The sequence below is a fragment of the Dermacentor albipictus genome, chromosome 7 (genome assembly GCF_038994185.2).
Source record: "Dermacentor albipictus isolate Rhodes 1998 colony chromosome 7, USDA_Dalb.pri_finalv2, whole genome shotgun sequence".
Taxonomy (NCBI): Eukaryota; Metazoa; Arthropoda; class Arachnida; order Ixodida; family Ixodidae; genus Dermacentor; species Dermacentor albipictus.
Genome location: NC_091827.1, coordinates 128,477,284 through 128,497,372, shown reverse-complemented (window position 1 = coordinate 128,497,372; position 20,089 = coordinate 128,477,284). Strand labels below are relative to the sequence as shown.

Genomic DNA, 20,089 nt, shown 5'->3' with positions numbered 1-20,089 from the left:
CCGAGCTGACATGAAGGAGAAGCTACATTCTACACATGCGGTCACTGAGAGTACACTACGACGTGCGTGAGATTGCATATACCTGCCTGGCATTAATGCCAAGATCAAAGATCATGTCAAATCATGGGAAGTGTGTCAAAAGCATGCGCCGGCACAGCAACGAGAGAGACAGAAGCATCATGCATGATCGAATTTCCTCTGGGAACGGCTAGGATGTGACATACTAGAGCATAAAGGCAAAAAACCTTTTAGTGGCTATGGACTACTATAGCAATTTCTGGGAGGTTGATTAGCTGAACTCCCTGACACCTGGCTGTGTCATTTGCAAGCATGAAGCACATTTTGCAAGACGCGGATTACCAGCAGTTCTTGTCATGGACAACGGCCCGGAGTTTCCTGTGGCGCCTTCAATAATTTTGCTACAGAATGGAACTTGTGACATTTGACCTCAAATTTAGGTTACAACAGATCCAATAGTTTGGCTGAATCGGTGGTGAAGACAGCCAAATCGCTTGTCAAAAAGGCCGAGGAGAGGTGGTGTAGAAACTGAATTTCTCAATCACCCCTGCAACATATCAATGCCAGTCCAGCGCAACACCTAATGGGCAGAAGAACTTGACACGACAGCTGCACTGCTGGAACTGAAGGTCCTAAATGCAAATCCCCTTTCGAACCTCAAGAAACGCTCCATAAAGATTCGCCATGACAGACATGCAAAGGATCTGAATCCATTGTAGAAAGATCAAAGTGTCACAGTATTAATTACTTATGGGGAACATGGTCAGAGGGTGCTGTATTGGAACAGTGTGGTTTTAGATCATGCAATGTGCGAACAGGTGACATTGTTTTTACATGCAACAGATTGCACATCTGGGATATGCCACAACCATGCCTTCATTATGATGGTGTGCACCCGCCAGTCATCCCAAGTGCAGACTTGAGTCCAGCGAGTGCACAGAGCAGCCTGCACGGGTGCTCTCTCATGGAGGAGCACACACCTCTCGCGGGGGAGCACACAGATGGCAGCAGCAGATGGACCTGATATCAACTCCTGTGCACCCAAGGCGGGTTGCCAGTCTCCCAAAGATTATGTTGATGCCAGCGATTTCAGTTATGAGACTCAGTGAATTTGTGGTTGATAACACTAAATTTAAATCACAGGACAATGATGCCATGATCTACATCCATATGGCGCCACCACACCTTGGCATGACGTTTTACTCACCAAACCTTCTCCTTTTGTGGCTAGCATGGGAAAAATGTAGCAGCATGAAGCTAGATATTCATCGTGTATCTCATTCAGTCATTAAGCCTGTTCGGTTAACTCGGTGTTTTCTATGCAAGAGTGCCAGAAACACAAGACAAACAATTGTTACTTCAAAATAGTATTTCCTTTATGTCAATCGTTTGATTATGTCATTGCGAATAGCACAAGAGGTAAGTAATGTTTTATTTGATGTACTATTACAAACCGAATTTTAGAGATTAATTTGCATGTCCCATTCAATACACTAACATAAAGGAAATAGTATTTCCTTTATGTCAATCGTTTGATTATGTCATTGCGAATAGCACAAGAGGTAAGTAATGTTTTATTTGATGTACTATTACAAACTGAATTTTAGAGATTGATTTGCATGTCCCATTCAATACACTAAACATTAATTGCCATCAAATATTCACTCAGTGAGTCAAAATCATGGGCATGTCCTGTGCATCAAAACAATAAGCAGTCACCCGTGAAAATGGGCATGATATGGTGATATTTGTATGTCTGTCCGAGTAGAACAGAATTATGTTAAAAAAATATGCGATATTCGTTGTCTTGTGGGCTGGCAGAGACCACTGTCAGGAATGCACGTTTTTAGACCTCTCATTCCCTTGAAACTTCAAGAAAATACAATGGGGACCCAGTAAATAAACAGCTCATTTTCTGACTTTGCGTGAACTTTTTTTGAGCCATAATTGCCAAGGTTACTCCGCTGATTCAGTGTTGTGCCTTATGTTTTACAGAGCAGATAGCTGCAGAGCCTGTGCCTCTGTGCTTGGACTGCGGCTGTCCTGTCAAGCCAGGTGAGGGCACCACTATATTGTGAAAGGCATTACACTAGAGACTTTGTTTCAGAACACTTTGTGTTAGTTGTTGCAATCCCCTGTCTTTTTGTACAGATTTACAGTGCCCACATGTTACCATTTCTTCCTCCATGTTGCTGAGTCAACTGCCCGTCTTATCAGGCCTAAAGTCTAATATGCGTCACCAATCTGGAACCTATGTCAAAGATATCTCGTTAACGCACTTGAGTCCTTCCAAAATCATGCAGCAAAATAAATGCATTCATCCTACTCATATGATGTAAGGATATCATCCTTAAAAGAGAAATCTGAGTTACAGTCACTCTCACACCGCTGTAAGATAGATAGCCAGCATTGGTCTTTTTCATGAGTTTTGCTGCAGTTCACTTAATTGTGTGCCATACATCATTCCACCCACAATTATATCACGATGCACTCATAATAAGCTCAAAGTTTTAAAACTACACTTAAAGACCAACTACCTTCCCTGCTTCATTTTTTTCTCCAACAGCAACTGATTGGAATGCCCTTCCCCACCATGTTGTATCTACAAATAATCACCATGTGTTCATTGCTGATGTTGCTTCAATTTAGCCAAATTAATTGCCCTTTCTTGTAGAAATTCGTCATCTAATGTGCATTTTTAATAGTATGCAATGTGTCTGCCTTTCTTCAAATGTTCCACTAGTTGTTAAATTGAAATGTCCATGGCCACTGTCCCTTCTCTTCTGCCAAAATAATGACTGTTTTTTTTTTTCATCTAATTCATAATTTGTTGCAGAGTATGTATTAGTTTATACAGAGTATCTACCACTTTTCAAATGTCCCATTTGTTACCACATTGAGTTGTCGTTGTGTGATGTACCTCACCCCTTATGTAACACCCCTGGTAAAGGGACCTTTAAGGAAATAAACTGACCTGACCTGTCCTGACAAAGCAGACAAACCTCATTCACTGACTTTTCACCATCATGAGTAGTGGCGGTGGCTAACACTCCCATGGTTAGTTCTAGTAGTAGAAACATAAATACCTAAGAAAGTAGATGGGGAAAGAGTGCCGTAGTAGCTCATTTGGTTAGAGCATCGCACTCGTACTGCGAAGACGTGGGATTGTTCCCCACCTGCGGCAAGTAGTTTTTTCATCCACTTTCATTGTCATTAATTTATCATTTCTTTAGTTCAATTAGTAAGTACAAGTAATTTTTCTATGTAGTCCTTGGTGTCTTTGTTTGTTGGCTTCTTATAATATGATTAATAAAGATCGTGCCCCTTGGTTGACCCCGTTTTCCTCTCATTCATAACTGCAAGTTGTATCATATGCAGTTAACCCTGGTTAATGCAAACGGATATTTTGTAATATCGGTTAAATTGAAATTCTAAGCCAGCCAAAGTGTCAACCAACCTATCTTGCACCTTTTTCTATGTCCTGTGTCTTGTGCCGCTGCTTGTTTTTATGTAACTTGTACCAGCCGGCCCCAATTCGCACTTTATTGCATTTAATCCCTTATCTCGAAACCCTCTTTCGCTGTTCTCTGGAATCTCGAAATCTTGTCTTCGAAAATACCAGAGAAAAAGCAGTGGGGCAGCATCAGCAGCATGGCATGCACTTGCTTTTCACCTGGCGACAGGTCGCAAGCTGAGCCACATTCCGTGCCGTCCCTTCGCCTCCCCCCCCCCCCCCCCCCACTGTTGCTGCTCGCGTGCACGGCTGGCCACGGCCTCACACAGCAACCGGGAGCTGGTCTCTTTTAAAGCGAAGCTTTCTTTGCCTCTTCCTTCGACTTTCCTACTGCTGCTGCTGCTGTGGTTGCTGCTGTCTCGCACACTGCATCTGGGGGTGGTTCAGAGCGTGTGTATACATGACAGGAGTGAGTCGGAGGGGAAAGTCGACGCAAGCAACTCGTTTGAACCCCATTGCTTCGAATGTGCACAATGCCCTCTGGAGCTTCAGTCCAGAGTGGTCGCAGGTAGTACTGTAGAGAGGAAGGAAGAGAAGAGGCAGTTCCCGTACAGAGGAGTGGGAGGTAACATGGGAAGGCAAGGAAACAGTGGTTGCAGGGAAACTGGATAAGCTTAAGTTCAAGGCATGGTACAGTAAGTTACTACTATTTCTGAAGAATTGCTGATGCAAATGTGTCAAGTGGACAAATTATGCAGGGCGTGCCGAAACAGAGCCGCATTATAACGTACCGCAGGATCCAGGCGATACTATAGAAGTGGTCGACCGTCAAATCAACACTTCTGCGCCCGCCGCAATAGCCTTGCGGCTATGGCATTGCGAGAGGTCACAGGTTTGAACCTGACCATGGCAGCCACATTTTGACGGGGGCGAAATGGGAAGCGCATGTGCACTTAGATTTTGAGACAAGTTAAAGGACATCATGGTGTTAAAATTAGTCTGGAGTCCGTCTCTACGGCGAGCCTCATAATCCAATTGTGGTTTTGGCATGTACAGCCCCATAATCCAATTCAAGGTTAATATTTCTGTCACGAAGCGATGTGCCATGTGAGGCAATGACAATGCTGACAGTGTCTCAAGCAAACTCCTCTCCCTGTGTATTCTGTGTATTACGTAGACAAACAGCTGTGGCGCTTGCAAGGTAAGGTTTAACATCAACTCGCCACTCTCGTGTTAGACTAAACGTTGAATAAATGAAGCTTTCACTGCCAACATCACCTCTAATTATTGTCAATCAAAGAAACCGGCACAGAAAGCATCACTTACATTGATTCCCACAGTGCATGGTATCTGCATAATCCCCCCCCCCCCCACCTCTCGTTTAGGAGGTCGCTGTCAGTGTAGTCACCGCGCATTAATCAAGCAAGATGATTGGCAACCTGTAGCAGGCATTATTATTGCAGCTTGCTTATGATGCTCGCTTCATGCTCTCATGATGGTGAGTCCTAAAGCGGTGTCACTTGTTGGCGTCTGCTAAAGGCGTGACAATTGCGCCATTCTGCCGTAAAGATTTAATTTTCGCCCAAAAAAAGTGATGTGTGCCCTCCTGTACACAAATGCTGACCAGCGGAGGAGAGAAATAATAGAGTTTTTTTTTATTTATTTCATACTGCAAACCTAGAACAGGTCCAAGCAGGGTGGTTAAACACAACAATATTACAATGCATTATTCAATCAAGTAAGGTGGTAAGACGCAACAGGCATACAATGAGTCAATCAATTGAAACAGGCAACAACGAGTTATTCCAATCTGTTATAGTTTGGGGAAAAAAAAAGAATAGTTGAATACATCCGTCCGTGCAAAATAAGGCGTTGTGCACCTTATTTGTGCAAAATTGTGCACAAAACATGCAACGCATGTATTGTGCACAATTTTCATGCGGCGCAATATGGACACTATGATACTCTGTGTCCCCACATCAATAAATACATTGCAAATACAGTTAAACCTCAATATAACCATGTTGGTAAAATTGGCATTTCATTATATTAATTTCATTATACTTAAATTTGAGCTTTTATTCTAATAAGTACAGTCACCGACGGATTTTGCTTACACTTGAAGGCGTAAAAGTCAAGAAAAAATCGAATTTCAAGGAATTTCAACGAAGTTTAGTCGTGATACACAGTTTCATTGCATTAATGATTGCAGTTTTGCTTTTGTTAAGAGGTCTGTCACTGAAGTGCGTTTGATGCTGTTATAAATAAAACGAGCTGCTTTTCTTTGTACCATTTCTATCTTGTTAGTGCCAGTTTTAGTAAAAGGGTCCGAAATTACACATGCATAGTCTAGGATCGGCAGAATTACAGCTTTATATTGCCACATCCTCCGTGGTTGCCGCGGGTATGTGCCAGGCGATGAAAACGATGCTGAAGTAGCGCGTGAGTAGAAAAACAGAGACGGCAACGATGTCGCGTTGACTGCACTGATAAAGTGCTTTTACGCGTCCTCGACACCGGCTTTCCCGTCTCCTACTAGGCTGTGACACTGGTAGAGGTGTTGGGTAGGATTACCTCATGCTCGGCACCCCTTTGTGGAGCCACACATCGAACGCGGAATCACCTGCGTTCGTTGAAACTCCTGTTCACTGGTACAGTCGCCGCCTGCTAGGCCTGATGCCTGAGTTCAACCCTTTACAGGACCCTGCAGAACGCGTCTACCTACTTCAGCCATGGCTACTGCAACTCCATCGTAGGTGACGCTACAGAATTCTAAAATCCCAGAAAGTTTCCATGGTGACGCTTTTCAAGATGCCCAAGATTGGCTGGTGCAATTTTTGAGCGTGTCGCCAGTTATAATGACTGGGGCTGCCAGCAAAAGCTGGCTAATGTCTATTTTCTGCTTCAAGACAGTGCGCGAACGTTGTTTGTGAACCAGGAAAGAAGTTTGACCACATGGGATGCCTTCCGCATCCAGCTGCTAGACGCATTCACTAGTAGCGACAGAAGAGACAACGCGCAGCACCTGCTTGAATCCCGTATTCAAAAATCAAACGAGAACGTCGCCATGTTTGCAGAAGATATGACCCGCCTTTTCCACAGAGCAGACCCTGAGATGACCAAAGAAAAGAAGTTACGCTATCTTTTGCATGGAGTGAAGGAGGAACTATTTGCCGGACTCGTGAGGAACCCACCGACGACAGTGGCCGAATTCACCAAGGAGGCTACCGCTATAGAACGGGCACTACAGCAACGGTACCGCCAATATGATCGCAAGAACTCACCAGTGAATGCTTCAATTCTATCTGAGAGCTGCGGCACGTCTCTGCATGAAGTCATCCGAGAGATTGTGCGGGAGGAGATCCGGCAGCTCGGGATTTCTCCTATGGCGCCAGCGGTGGCTTCTGTCGCTGATATCGTTCGGGAGGAAGTTTGACAGGCCTTTTCGTCGCCAGACCGGCAGGCGGTGCCGCGACGATTAACCTACGCAGAAGCTGTCTGTCGTCCGCCTCCCGCCACTTCGATGCTGCTGACACCGTCAACCACTACGACGCAGCCATCACCGCCACCCCCGACGCCCTATTTTCGACAGTCACAGCTGCCGCCAGCTATGCCGTATTGCTGCCAGCTGATCGCTGTGCCTTAGTCTTACGGCGAATCCCCTGCCAGCTACCCGCTTCGAAAGACCGATTTGTGGCGCACCGCTGACCGCCGGCCACTATGCTTTCGTTGCGGCGAAGCAGGACATGTTTACAGCGCAGCTGGGTATCCAAGGTTTCCCAACTGCAATTACCCTGTGTTTGATGCTGCACGTACCTGCGACGAAGATACTACAAACTTTCGGCCGGAAAGTTCTGCGACGCCTCGATCGCGTTCCCCTTCTCTGGCTCGTTACACCCCACCGACCCGTCGCAATTTTCCTGACACCTCTAGGGGCAGGTCTCCTAGCCCGCGCCCGGGAAACTAGAGGCAGCGACCTCCGGGGGTGAGGTTCCAAACCGTCTAAATTTGCAAGAGCCCCCATCAGCGACGACCGACAACTCTAAAAGCTCCGCCGACTCCAACCACATCCCCTGTAACCGACGCCGTCCGCGCTGATCTTGTCGTTTGCATTGACGGCCACCAAGTGGCTGCTCTCGTCGATACTGGTTCCTATTTTTTGATAAGTCAAAAGCTGGCCAACAAGGTGAGAAAAGTGAAGACGCCGTGGACTGGGCCCAAAATCAGAACTGCCGGCGGCCAGTTGATGACGCCTATTAGAAAATGCACAGCCAGAATAGTAATCGCCGGTGTAACCTTCGTCGCCACCCTCGTCATTCTCTTTGAGGGCTGCAAGGAACTTATATTGGGGATGGATTTCTTGAGAGAGTACGGTGCAGTGATTAATGTCAGTGACCTCGCCGTCACATTTGCTACAAGTTCAGACGACGTCGACCCCGCGGAACACCACCGACCACGCTAACGTATCGCCGATGACGACGTCTCGCTTCCGCCGCAAAGCTGTTCCCTCATACCTGTTATCCACGGCAACTTGAACACCGGGACTGGTGTCGCAGAACACATCGACGCACTGGTACTTGTGGTATCTTGTGTTGGCTTCTGGTTTCGGTTTTGGGTCATTTATGTCAGGGCGCCACTCAGCGCCAAACGCTGTAAGTTGCCTCCTGTTTCCCCTCGCAGAAATAAAAGAGCATTCTTTGTCTGGTCCTCGACTGAAGCAGCGCACCTCTTTCTTGGGGCGCTGCGCGCCCTGGCTGTTTAAGGCTCAACCAGACGTACGCATTCCAATGCGTCCGCACACGCCGCGCTGACTCGGCGTCGTGTCGCGCCCGACGGAGGAAAAGGGCGTGCACCCAAACGATGCACGAGTTGCCGCGCGTAGCCGCGCGTCTTGTCGCGGCGGCGCAGTGTTGCTAGCTTGCCATGTTCATGGCAGTCTAGCCTCCGCTTAATGGCCACGTTAAGCAATGTGTTACATATTGCAAGAAAACACAATAATTTTAGCTTAAAATTTGTTTTTATATTTCAGAAACATATTTTATGACTCCTTGTGGGTCATTCAGCTCAACTGCGGCCTAATATGAGTATTGTGAGCGCAGCGAAACCTGCAGCACCATCGGCATAGAATCACCAGGTACTGAAGCAGCTTGCCTGGGCTATGGTGGCTAGAGGGGGAGGTGTCGGCATCGGAGCGCCGGAGAGGCAGCATTTTTTCAGGACGATGCGGCGGCGCTGCTGTCGGCTCCGAGATGCCTCCCGTACGCTGGCTAATTAGGTTCGCTGCGGTTATTTGGTTCTGCTGTGAAGTGCTTTCTCGCTCCGCGGCTTGTTGGGGCGCAAAACGCGCATTGGAAAATCATTTTAAAGGCTAAGCGGCTTTATCACTGCAGCTGGCCTAACGTACTATGTACTAAATTTTGGTAATTTTATCGCCGCGCTTTAGCTTCGCGCTCATTGCAACACTTCTGAAACTCATAATTGCACGAAACAGAGAAAGCTTCCGCAGTAGGCAGTTGTTTGCAGTTTGCCAGTGCCGCTTTTACATTTTAAGGGACTATTATGGGGTGCCGTATGAAGTTTTGTTTGGCGTGACTTTATTAGTGTCTTGAGCTACAGGCACTTGTCCTAATCGTCTACTAGTTGGTGCGCGCCTCATCAGTTGAAATGGGCCGCTCGAGTGAAACATGATTATTTCAAGTTTTTTTAAATTTTGCAGTGAAAGGTAGAACTGTAGGCACCAATGGTCAAAACTCAGCATGATGAGAGCGCTTAGGGAAATTTGGTTTCCAGTATTAGAAACCTGCAAAGAACTAAGTTCGCGTATTTAGTACCTCTCAGATAACGCCAAAAATGCCTTACAAAACAAAAGAATATTTATTGTTAATAAGATAATACACGACTCTATATACATGGTTGTTAGCTCTCAAACAAACAATATGACACGAAATGGAGCGCAAATCCAATATATAATGGAGGTATATACCCAGAAACGGTGAACGAGGTGCAGTGCAAACAATAATTTGTCGGGTGGGAAATTCTGTTCAGATATGCAGATATTTCTGTGCATACAATGTGATGGGAACAATTCCTGTTTTACATTATAAACGCTTTATGTGGGTCTTGCTGATATAAACTTTGCAATTATGCAGTTATGTTGTGCGCCTCAACTTGAGGTACTTCATTTTTTCTCGCTTTCCTTGCTTCGATGCGTTCTCTCCTGCGACAAGGATGTGCAACCTCGTGATGACAAAAAGCCGTATCACTTGGTTGGTGATTTCTACGCTATGCTGTGGACAGCCAACCACATCCAGCTTATTTATTGACAGGCAGAAAATAAGGCCCATGATGCTGTCAGCCTTCAACTTGTTAATGCTGAAACAATGCGTGACGGCATCTTCCATTGCAGCAACCAAGTCTTTTAGTGCTTGAGATGGGTAAAGTAGGCCACCTCTATCCATGTGGTTGGTAAGGCACGACTCTTCCGGAAGCAGGTGCGAGTCTTTCGCTTGAAGCAACAGCTAGAGAACACTCTTCGCACTTTGTTCTCATTAGCATTTTCCTGCTAACATACCCGCTAACGTAGTAGGGTATGCGAGAGTCGCTATTTGATCCCACCATTTCACGATGATCTGGCATCGCATCACAATGCTTCACCATCTCGTGAACTTCATTTAGGTGGCCCACATCCGGGAGATCATCCAGCTTACTCTGCATACCGACCAAATTCTTCCAGTAGCGTGGGTCAAGAAGGCTACTCAGAACTCCTTATGACGAGCAAACAAAAGCGGGGAAGGCGAAGCTAACTTCACCACAGACTCCACAACACGCGCTTGGAGCCGGAGAGATTGCTCAAACACATCACGCTAGGCATCTCGGTGGCGACGAGCGCGCCACCTGTCGCTGTCATGAAAAAATGCCGCACCGCCATACGCGGCGCAGCCCAGCCGATGCTGACACCTCCCATTCTAGCCACCCTACCCAGGCTTGCCTGAACGTCGCGCGAAGAGTCGTTCCAGAAGTGACGTTGGCTTGGCGTGGTCATGTGAGGTGCGTCATGCTACTGATGCGAGCGGCAGCTTCCGGCGCGGGCGCAAAAATCCTAGCGGTTGTAGGTCTCCACGCCGCTGCGTGCCGACACGCGAAATAGCCTCCGCGCCTGACGCCGTACGTGCCCAGGCGTGGTGCGGCGCGTGCAGGCGCATTGGAACGCGTACGTCTGGTTGAGCCTTTGGGCTTCGAGGGGCAGCGTCTCTACTATGACCTTGCGTCGCAAACGGACCAGACGCGTACTACGTTTGAAGGCATTCTCCGCATCTATGACCAGCACTACGAAGAATGCACCAATTCCCTGGTGCACCACATTATCTTCCGGGACAGGAAGCAACCCTGGAGAAACCTTTCAGGACTTCGTCACCGCGCTACAAAGGCTAGCGCCTGCTTGTGCGTTCGGCCTTTGGCATGACGAGTCCCTTCGCAACCAAATCCTCCAAGGCGTCGCATCAACAAGAATACGAGAAAGCTTACTCTGCGAAGGAGCGTCCCTCACGCTCAAGAAGGCCCAGGAAATCGGACAAACCGTACAGCAAGTTCACAAAGAACTTCAAGTCTTTAACAGCTCGTCTGTTCAGCGCGTCTCGACGCAACGCCAAGATGGCGTCGACAGCCATCACTTCCCTCGCCCGGGCTTGCAAGATGGCGTTTCCCGCCACCTTTCTCCCTCGACCCGGCGGCTTCAAAATGGCGCTCGGCGCATGGCGGAAAGTCGCGACCTGGGGAGGCCGGCCAACATGGTGGGCGGCCAGAACTCCGCGAAGCCAGTCGAGACATTGTGGGCCATTGCTACCGATGTGGTTCACCTCACCACATCGCATCTGATCCAGGCTGTCCAGCCAAGCACGTTTCCTGCTGTGCGTGCGGAAAAGTAGGACATTTCGCTTCAGTTTGCCGTTCGAGGAACCGAAAGCATCGACAGTCCCTTGCTCGTACGCAGCTTGATTTCGCTACATGCCAACAGGTGTCAAGAGTTCCAGCTGACCCAAGCGTTCACTTTCCGTTTCTCCTGCATAACGCTCGCTCGGAGTTCGCCCAGCCGTACTCAGGACAATCGGGACTTGTAAAGGACTTCATCGACAACGTTCATCTTCGAGCTTCAATGCAACCAGTCTCGGCGAAACTGCGTCCTCAACCTCGGGTTCTCTGTGAGCAAGCCTGCGCTGCAAACGGTATTTCGCCGCTGGAAAACAAAGTTCAGTCAGTTGTTGAGGCACCGCAGCCAACTGACAAGAAGTCGCTGCATTCATTTCTTGGTGTCACGTGATACTTCGCTAAACTGATCCCGCAGTACGCTGAATTGGTAGAGCCACTTAAGAAACTGCTAAAGCAAGGAAAACCGTTTGTCTGGGATCAGGATACCGAGTATAGCTTCCAGACTATTAAGGAGGTAATTGCATACGAATTCGGCTCTTGCGCCAAAAGTGTTAAGACGTACGTGGACCGTCGTCGTGCATCAAAATGCCCTCAATTTCGTCCAGGAGATCTTGTCCGAGTACGCAACTCGAGAAAGTTCCTAAATACTCGGGTCCATTTAAGATTTACCGTAGGGTAGGTCGCAATACTTTCACGCTTGAAAATAGCAAACGATGGAATTCATCCAAACTAGTGAAATGCACTGCACTACTGGATTTTCTTGAAAAATTCACTGAAAAGAGTCGCTCCAATGACTACCCTTCCCTTGATGATTGTCTCCCACCTTTTCTTCCAGTTACTACTGGTATAGGGGATACATTACGTTTCTTGTAGCGTAATCGTGCAGTACGCACATCATTACTACGGTGCTGACCGCCATACTAATTTGTCTTTGGTGCCAAAAAGTTTTTAAGATTAAAATTCGTTACCATTCCTACGGGGGGACTATGGAGTGTAAAGTGCTTTTACGCTCAATGCCCAATCCACGACAGCCACAGGGACTGTCTCGAGTCAGGCTCAGGGTGAATGAGCCACCCATCAGTGCTGTCCCAGGGGGCACACAGATGTTTGTTACTGTATACTTTTGTACTTTGTGAATTCTTTGTGTTATCGGTGTGTGCAAGGCTGCATCTCATCGTCTTCCCAAGACGGGTACTGAAACTGCAGAACTGGAGTGCAATAGTTCATATTCAGTGTTCATGTTGTGCGTTTTTCTTAAATAGGGAAGCCAAAGATATAATTTTCTATTGTGTAAAGAGGTCACCACTAATCATGTGTGTTACAGTGCTAACATGTGTCCTTTGACTCGTGACTTACTTTTGTTGCGAGGAGAGCGAGTAGCGCATTTTTCTTTCAAGGGAGAGGTGATGTGGTATCCTGTGTTGGCTTTTGGTTTCGGTTTTGGGTTGTTTACGTCAGGGCGCCACTCAGCGCCAAACGCTGTAAGTTGCCTCCTGTTTCCCCTCGCAGAAATAAAAGAGCATTCTTTGTCTAGTCCCCGACTGAAGCAGTCCGGCTCTTTCTTGCGGCACTGCGCGCCCCAGCCGTTAGGCCTCATGCCGTAAACCTTTCATCTGGCCGCCCTGTCGAAGTTACAACAGTACTGAGTCAAGGCGTTTCCATCGCCAGGGCTGTAATTAACATACACAACGGACGTGCCGACCTTCTGCTGACAAATTTTACCAGGGAATGTCGACACATTGTTAAAGGCACAGCTGTTGCTTACTTCGACGAATTTACCTAAGTACAAGACTGCCTCTCAGTGGAGCACGCGACGTCCACTGTGGCTATGCCTGCCCCTGTGGTTGACATCAGTCCCACCTTGTCGCCCGTCGAATGCAACAGCCTTCTTGAGCTCATCGATGAGTTTAAGAGCTGCTTTTCATCAATGTCACGAGTCAGCCAGACGCCGCTCACTGAGCACCGTATTATCACCGAAGCCGACGCCAGACCAATTCGGCAGAATCCTTATCGTGTAGCACCGAAAGAGCGCGAGGCAATACAAACCCAAGTGAAGACGATGCTTGGGGACGGGGTTATTCGGCCATCTAAGAGTGCTTGGGCATAGCCTGTCGTATTGGTGAAAAGGAAGGATGGTAGCCTGCGCATCTGCGTCGACTATCGAAAACTCAACCACATCACAAAGAAAGACGTTTATCCGCTACCGCGTGTCGACGATTCACTGGACAGGCTACGAAATGCACGTTACTTTTCATCGATGGACTTGAAAAGCAGCTACTGGCAAATAGAAGTTGATGAAAGAGACCGTGAGAAGACCGCTTTTGTGACGCCCGACGGACTTTATTTCAGGTGCTCCCCTTCGGTTTGTGTTCGGTGCCAGCAACGTTTCAATGACTAATGGACACAGTATTCTCACGCCTCAAATTGCAAACTTGTCCGGTGTACCTCGACGACGTGAGTGTTTTCTCCGTCACATTCGAGAAACGCTTACGGAGACTAAAGACAGTCTTTGAAGCACTACGCTCAGCTGGTCTAACTTTAAAACCTGAAAAGTGCCATTTTGGCTTTGAAGAACTTCAATTTCTTGGTCACGTTGTTAGTCATGGAGGTGTCCGACCTGCCCCTGATAAAATCTTTGCCATTGCTAATTTCCATACGCCATCAGATAAAACGACCGTGCGACATTTTCTCGGCCTTTGCGTCTCACCAGAGAAGATGTCCTCTTTGTGTGGGGCGAAGACCAGCAATGGGCATTTCACGACCTACAGCAATGGCTGCAGACGCCTCCCGTGCTCGCACACTTTGATGACAACGCTCCTACGATTCTTCATACCGACGCTAGTAATATCAGACTTGGCACAGTACTTGTACAGCAGCAGGACGGCACCAAAAGAGTGATTGCTTACACCAGCAGGATGCTATCAAGGACGGAGGCTAACTGTTCCACTGCAGAAAAAGAATGCCTCGCACTGGTGTGGGCCGTCCTGAAATTTCGGCCATATTTGTACGGTCGGTGTTTCACCGTTGTCAGTGATCATCATGCGCTTTGCCGGCTGGCTAATTTAAGAGATCCAGCTGGTCGGCTTGTGCGCTGGAGTCTTCGGCTCCAGGAGTTCGACTTCATGATTGTCTACAAATCAGGGAAACGACACACCGACGCAGACTGCCTTTCTCAGTCTCCTGTTGAGACTGCAGTGCACGACGATGAGGACGCAGCTTTTCTAGGTGTGGTAGATACTGTTGCCGTTTCACGCCACCAATGCGAGGATGCAGAACTGGTTCCTCTTTTCGATTACTTGGAGGGAAAAACAAGCAGCGTGCCGAGGTTATTCGCGAGAGGACTGCCTTCGTTTTGCTTGCGCCACGACATTCTCTATAAAAAGAACTTTTCACCTAGTGGCAGTAGTTACTTAGTCGTCATTCCTGCATCTCTTCGCAACGAAGTCCTACATGCCTGTCACAACGAGCCGACCGCTGGTCACTTGGGTTACACCCGTACATTGGCAAGAATTAGGCTAAAGTACTATTGACCAAGACTTGTGTCGATCGTGAAATGTTACATACAGACATGCCTGGATTGCCAGCGCCGCAAAGCCCTAACCGGCATGCCAGCTGGACTGCTGCATCCTGTCCAGATGCCGCAAGCGCCGTTCGAAAAAATTGGCATGGACCTGTTAGGTCCGTTTGCACTGTCTACTGCCGGAAATAGATGGATAATCGTCGTCACAGATTACCCTACTCGATACGCCGAAACAGGTGCTATCCAACGTGGAACAGCAGCTGAAGCAGCGCGATTTTTCATTGAAGCTGGCATCCTAAGGCATGGCACTCCCGCAGTGGTCATAACAGACAGAAGATCTGCGTTCACGGCTGTGCTTCTGGACACCGACCGTTTTGCGATTAAGTGGTACCACTCACCGAAAGGCCATGGCTTATCATCCCCAAACGAATGGGCTGACAGAACGTTTGAATAAGACTCTGGCAGACATGATGAGTATGTACATCGAAGTCGACCGCAAGAATTGGGACGAGATTTTACCATACGTTACATTTGCGTATAATACGGTGCGCCAAGAGACAACACGCGTGACGCCTTTCAACCTCATTTACGACCGGGAAGTGACAACAATGTTGGACGCAATGCTGCCACACGAGTGCAGTGATGACGAGACTGGTGCCGAGTAGTTTAACCAACGCGCAGAGGAAGCCAGGCAGCTTGCGCATTTCCGAATCCAAGAACAACAGGAATACGATGCCCAACACTACAATCTTTGGCACAGACCCTTCACATACAACGTCGGTGACCAGGTGTGGGTCTGGACTCTGATTCGTCGGCGGGGGCTGTCTGAGAAGCTCCTGCGAAGATACTTTGGCCCGTATACAGTTCTGCACAGCATCAGCGATGTGAATTATGAAGTGATCCCCCACAGCCATATCTGCTTCAAACGCCGGTGGCAACTGCCCGAGGTTGTGCATGTGCTTCGTATGAAGCCATACTTTTCCTCATGATCTCAACTTTGCACCGTCTTTGCACAGCCTTTGGACGTTGGTGCATCGGGACGATGCCTCCTTTTCAAAGGAGGGGCGAATGCCACATCCTCCGTGGTCGCCGTGGGTATGTGCCAGGTGATGAGAAGCGCGCGAGTAGAAAAACAGAAATGGCAATGACGTCACGTTGACTGCGCTGATAAAGTGCTTTTATACGTCCTCGACACCGGCTTTCCCATCTCCTACTAGGCTGTGACAATATGCGAGTAGGCGTACAGTGGGAGTAGAAAATTTCAAGGCTCTCCTTCACCCTTTCGCTGTCGGACCTTTCTGGCCGTGACGCCTCCCAGTGTCGGCTTGGTTTCAGGGAACGAGCATAACAGGGAGTGAACATAGCAATTTATTTTTGATTATGATTGGTATACAAACAACATAGTCAATGCAATATGCACATTTCAGTGTTCTGCAGCTGTTGTTAGTAATCATCATCATCATCATCAGCCTGACTATAACATCCGTTCAACATCCTAATCTGACGATGCGGAACTCACCTCTTCCTCGCATGAGACTGTCCAAGTCTGAATCCGAGCTCGGCTCGTATTCTGAGTCTTCATATTCACTCGCGCCACTCAGTAAAGAGAGAGGCGCGAGTGGCAGTCGCACCGTACTCTTCAATACATGTACTGACACAGGTCGAGGCAAAAATACGAACTTGTAGAAAGAGCCAGCAGATGGCGTGGCCAGTCCAGGAGCGCCAGCTTTGCGCTCAGGCGCAGAATTTTGAATGCACAATAGAAAACGTACCGGTACGTCAGTGACATTGTGGGGGGGAAGCGCGAAGATGTACCGGTACGTCCATGACAGCGAAAGGGTTAAAAAAAGCCTGCCGTTAGCATTAGCTACTACATATTCAAGGTGCTTAGTTCAAGTGAGGTCATTTGTGGTCCAGAGTCCTAGATAATTATAATGTGTTACTTCGGAAATAACTATGTTATTTATACCGTACAGAAATGTTAGTTTATGCTTCTTATGTGAAATAGACGTAAAAACGGTGTTCTCGAAATTAATCGACATTTGCCAGGCGTCGCACCAGTCGACCATTTGTTGAAAAGCATCGTTCAGCAACTCCTGGTCAGTAATATTGTCTATTTCTGAATACAATACACAGTCATCAGCATAAAGGTTAACCATAACTGGAATACCATGCAACATATCAATAATGAACAAAAGGAACAAGAGAGGTCCTAGGACCGAGCCCTGGAGAACACCAGAGTCTACCGGAAGTCGTTGAGAAGAATGATTATTAAAAACAACAAATTGTTCTCTGCCATCAAGGTATGCTCTGAGCCAATTAATTAGTCTGGAGCTTTTCAGAATCTTGCTCAATTTGTAAAGTAGTTTTTTGCGAGAGACCCTGTTGAAAGCCTTTAAAATGTCCATAAAAATAGCACCTATTTGTTTCCCATTGTTAATTGCTTTCGCAAGGTCGTGCACGGTTAAAACTAATTGGGTAATTGTAGAGTAGCCTTTTCTGAATCCATGTTGATGCTTTGTTAGTATATTATTGTTTTCCAAGAATTCTGAGATATGATTATAGATTATGTGTTCCAGAAGTTTACATACCATAGATGTTAAAGAAATCGGACGGTAGTTTTGAATGCAGTGCTTTTTTCCTGTTTTATGTAGTGGCTTCACTCTAGCTGTCCGCCAGTCCCGCGGTATTCTTTCCTCGCACAATGACCTTCTGAACAGAACGTGCAAGTACTTTGATGTCCATTCTGCATACCTTTTTAAAAGAGTGTTTGGACTGTTGTCCGGGCCAGAAGATTTTTCAGTGTTCAGTTGTAAAAGCATGTTTTGTATACCTGGTTCGCTTATTTGAACATCGGGTATAGGCGGCACAGACACTCGAAAGGTGGCATTACATCATTATCATTTGTATAGACGGACTTAAAGTGCTTGTTAAACGCATTTCTTATTTCTTTGCTTTTGTGAACTGCTTTACCATCAACATGAAATACATCACATTCCTTGGATGTCGAAGAAATACAACGGCAAAATTTCTCTGGAGCCGTGATTATGAAACTTGGTAGCGATTCGCCGTATTAGAATTGTTTATTGGCGTGTCATCATCATCATCATCATCATCATCATCATCATTATCAGCATCAGCCTGGTTACGCCCACTGCAGGGCAAAGGCCTCTCCCACACTTCTCCAACTACCCCGGTCATGTACTAATTGTGGCCATGTTATCCCTGCAAACTTCACATCTCTATCACTCACCTAACTTTCTGCCACCCCCTGCTACTCTCCCCTTCCCTTGGAATCCAGTCTGTAACCCTTAATGACCATCGGTTATTTTCACTACTCATTACATGTCCTGCCCATGCCCATTTCTTTTTCTTGATTTCAACTAAGATGTCATTAACTCGCGTTTGTTCCCTCAACCAATCTGCTCTTTTCTTATCCCTTAACGTTACACCTATCATTCTTCTTTCCATAGCTCGTTGCGTCGTCCTCAAATTAAGTAGAAACCTTTTCATAAGCCTCCAGGTTTCTGCCCCGTACGCGAGTACGGGTAAGACACAGCTGTTATACACTTTTCTCTTGAGGGATAATGGCAACCTGCTGTTCCATGATCTGAGAATGCCTGCCAAATGCACCTCAGCCCATTCTTATTCTTCTGATTATTTCACTCTCATGATCTGTATCCGCGGTCACTACCTGTCGTAAGTAGATGTTTTCCTTTACTACATCCAGTGCCTCGCTACCTATTGTAAATTGCTGTTCTCTTCCGAGACTGCTAAACATTACTTTAGTTTTCTGCAGATTAATTTTTAGACCTACTCTTCTGCTTTGCCTCTCCAGGTCAGTGAGCATACATTGCAATTTGTCCCCTGATTTACTTAGCAAGGCAATATCATCAGTGAATTGCAAGTTACTAAGGTATTCTCCATTAACTCTTATCCCCAATTCTTCCCAATCCTGGTCTCTGAATACCTCCTGTAAATATGCTGTGAATACCATTGGAGAGATCGTATCTCCCTGCCTGGCACCTTTCTTTATTGGGATTTTATTGCTTTCATTGTGGAGGACTACGGTGGCTATGGAGCCGTTATAGATATCTTTCAGTATTTTTACATACGGCTCGTCTACACCCTGATTCCGTAATGCCTCCATGACTGCTGAGGTTTCGACTGAATCAAATGATTCTTGATCAGATCTTTCGTCTCCTGCGATAGCTTACTGACATTCTGTCTAATGGAGTTGCCACTGACTTCTATTGCATACTCCTTTGTGGTGCCTATAAGATTGTCGTTCATATCTTCAACACTAAGGTCCTCTTCCTGAGTTAAGGCCGAATACCTGTTCTGTAGCTTGATCTGGAAGTCCTTATTTTTCCTCTTACCGCTAACTCATTGATCGGCTTCTTATGTACCAGTTTCTTCCATTCCCTCCTCAGGTCTAGGCTAATTCGAGTTCTTACCTTCCTATGGTCACTGCAGCGCACCTTGCCGAGCATGTCCACATCTTGTTTGATGCCAGTCTATTTCATTTCTAGTCTCGTCATTCGGGCTCCTCCACCGTCCACTTTTGGCTATCCCGCTTGCGGACGAAGGTATTCCTTATCCGCATATTATTCTGTTCTGTTATCGGCATGTACTTGACTTATAAGCTGAGAGGAAATGTCGTCGATCTTTTGTTTTACCGACTGCACGTTTTCGATTTTTAATTTTTTTTACACGTTTCAGTTTCCTTTGGAGCCGCAGTGTCTCATGGGAGATCCAGGGATTATTGCGATTTTTCTTTTTAATTGACAATGGGACAAAGTGATCAATGCACTCTTCAACTATTTTTCAAACCTGCAGCATAGCGACACTACGTCTTCCGTGCTACTTGAGAACTTGTCAAAATTAAGCGAAGCTTTATCAATAATTGATACATCATTGGCTCGAGAGAAGTTTCGGTAAGATGAACATTAAGATTTCTTATTTAACACGGTGTCTGTAACGGTGAGTAGTACAGCCTCGTGATCCGATATGCCAGGTACTATCTCGCAATAAATTTTGGCACTAATTGATCCACTGACAAAAAAAAAAAGGTCAAGCATTGGACTGCCTTGAATTCGTGTGCTTTGTTCCACAATTTGCAATAAGTCAAAGGCAAAAGCAATGGCCAGCGTAGCTTCCGCTAGAGGGTC

General features: G+C 46.8%; 1 protein-coding gene and 1 non-coding gene across 8 annotated transcripts in view; both read left to right on the top strand.

The window, feature by feature from the left end:
- The window catches only part of Sirt2 (Sirtuin 2), a 290,603-nt gene that overhangs the window by 159,520 nt on the left and 110,994 nt on the right, over positions 1-20,089 (top strand). For all 7 annotated transcript variants that reach the window (XM_065438737.2, XM_065438738.2, XM_065438739.2 and 4 more), the window contains one exon: positions 2,014-2,073. In XM_065438737.2, coding sequence (XP_065294809.1) covers positions 2,014-2,073 — 60 coding nt within the window. The remainder of the gene's footprint in view (positions 1-2,013; positions 2,074-20,089) is intronic.
- On the top strand, positions 3,130-3,202 carry TRNAT-CGU (transfer RNA threonine (anticodon CGU)). The gene has a single exon. It is a non-coding gene; the product is annotated as a tRNA-Thr (tRNA).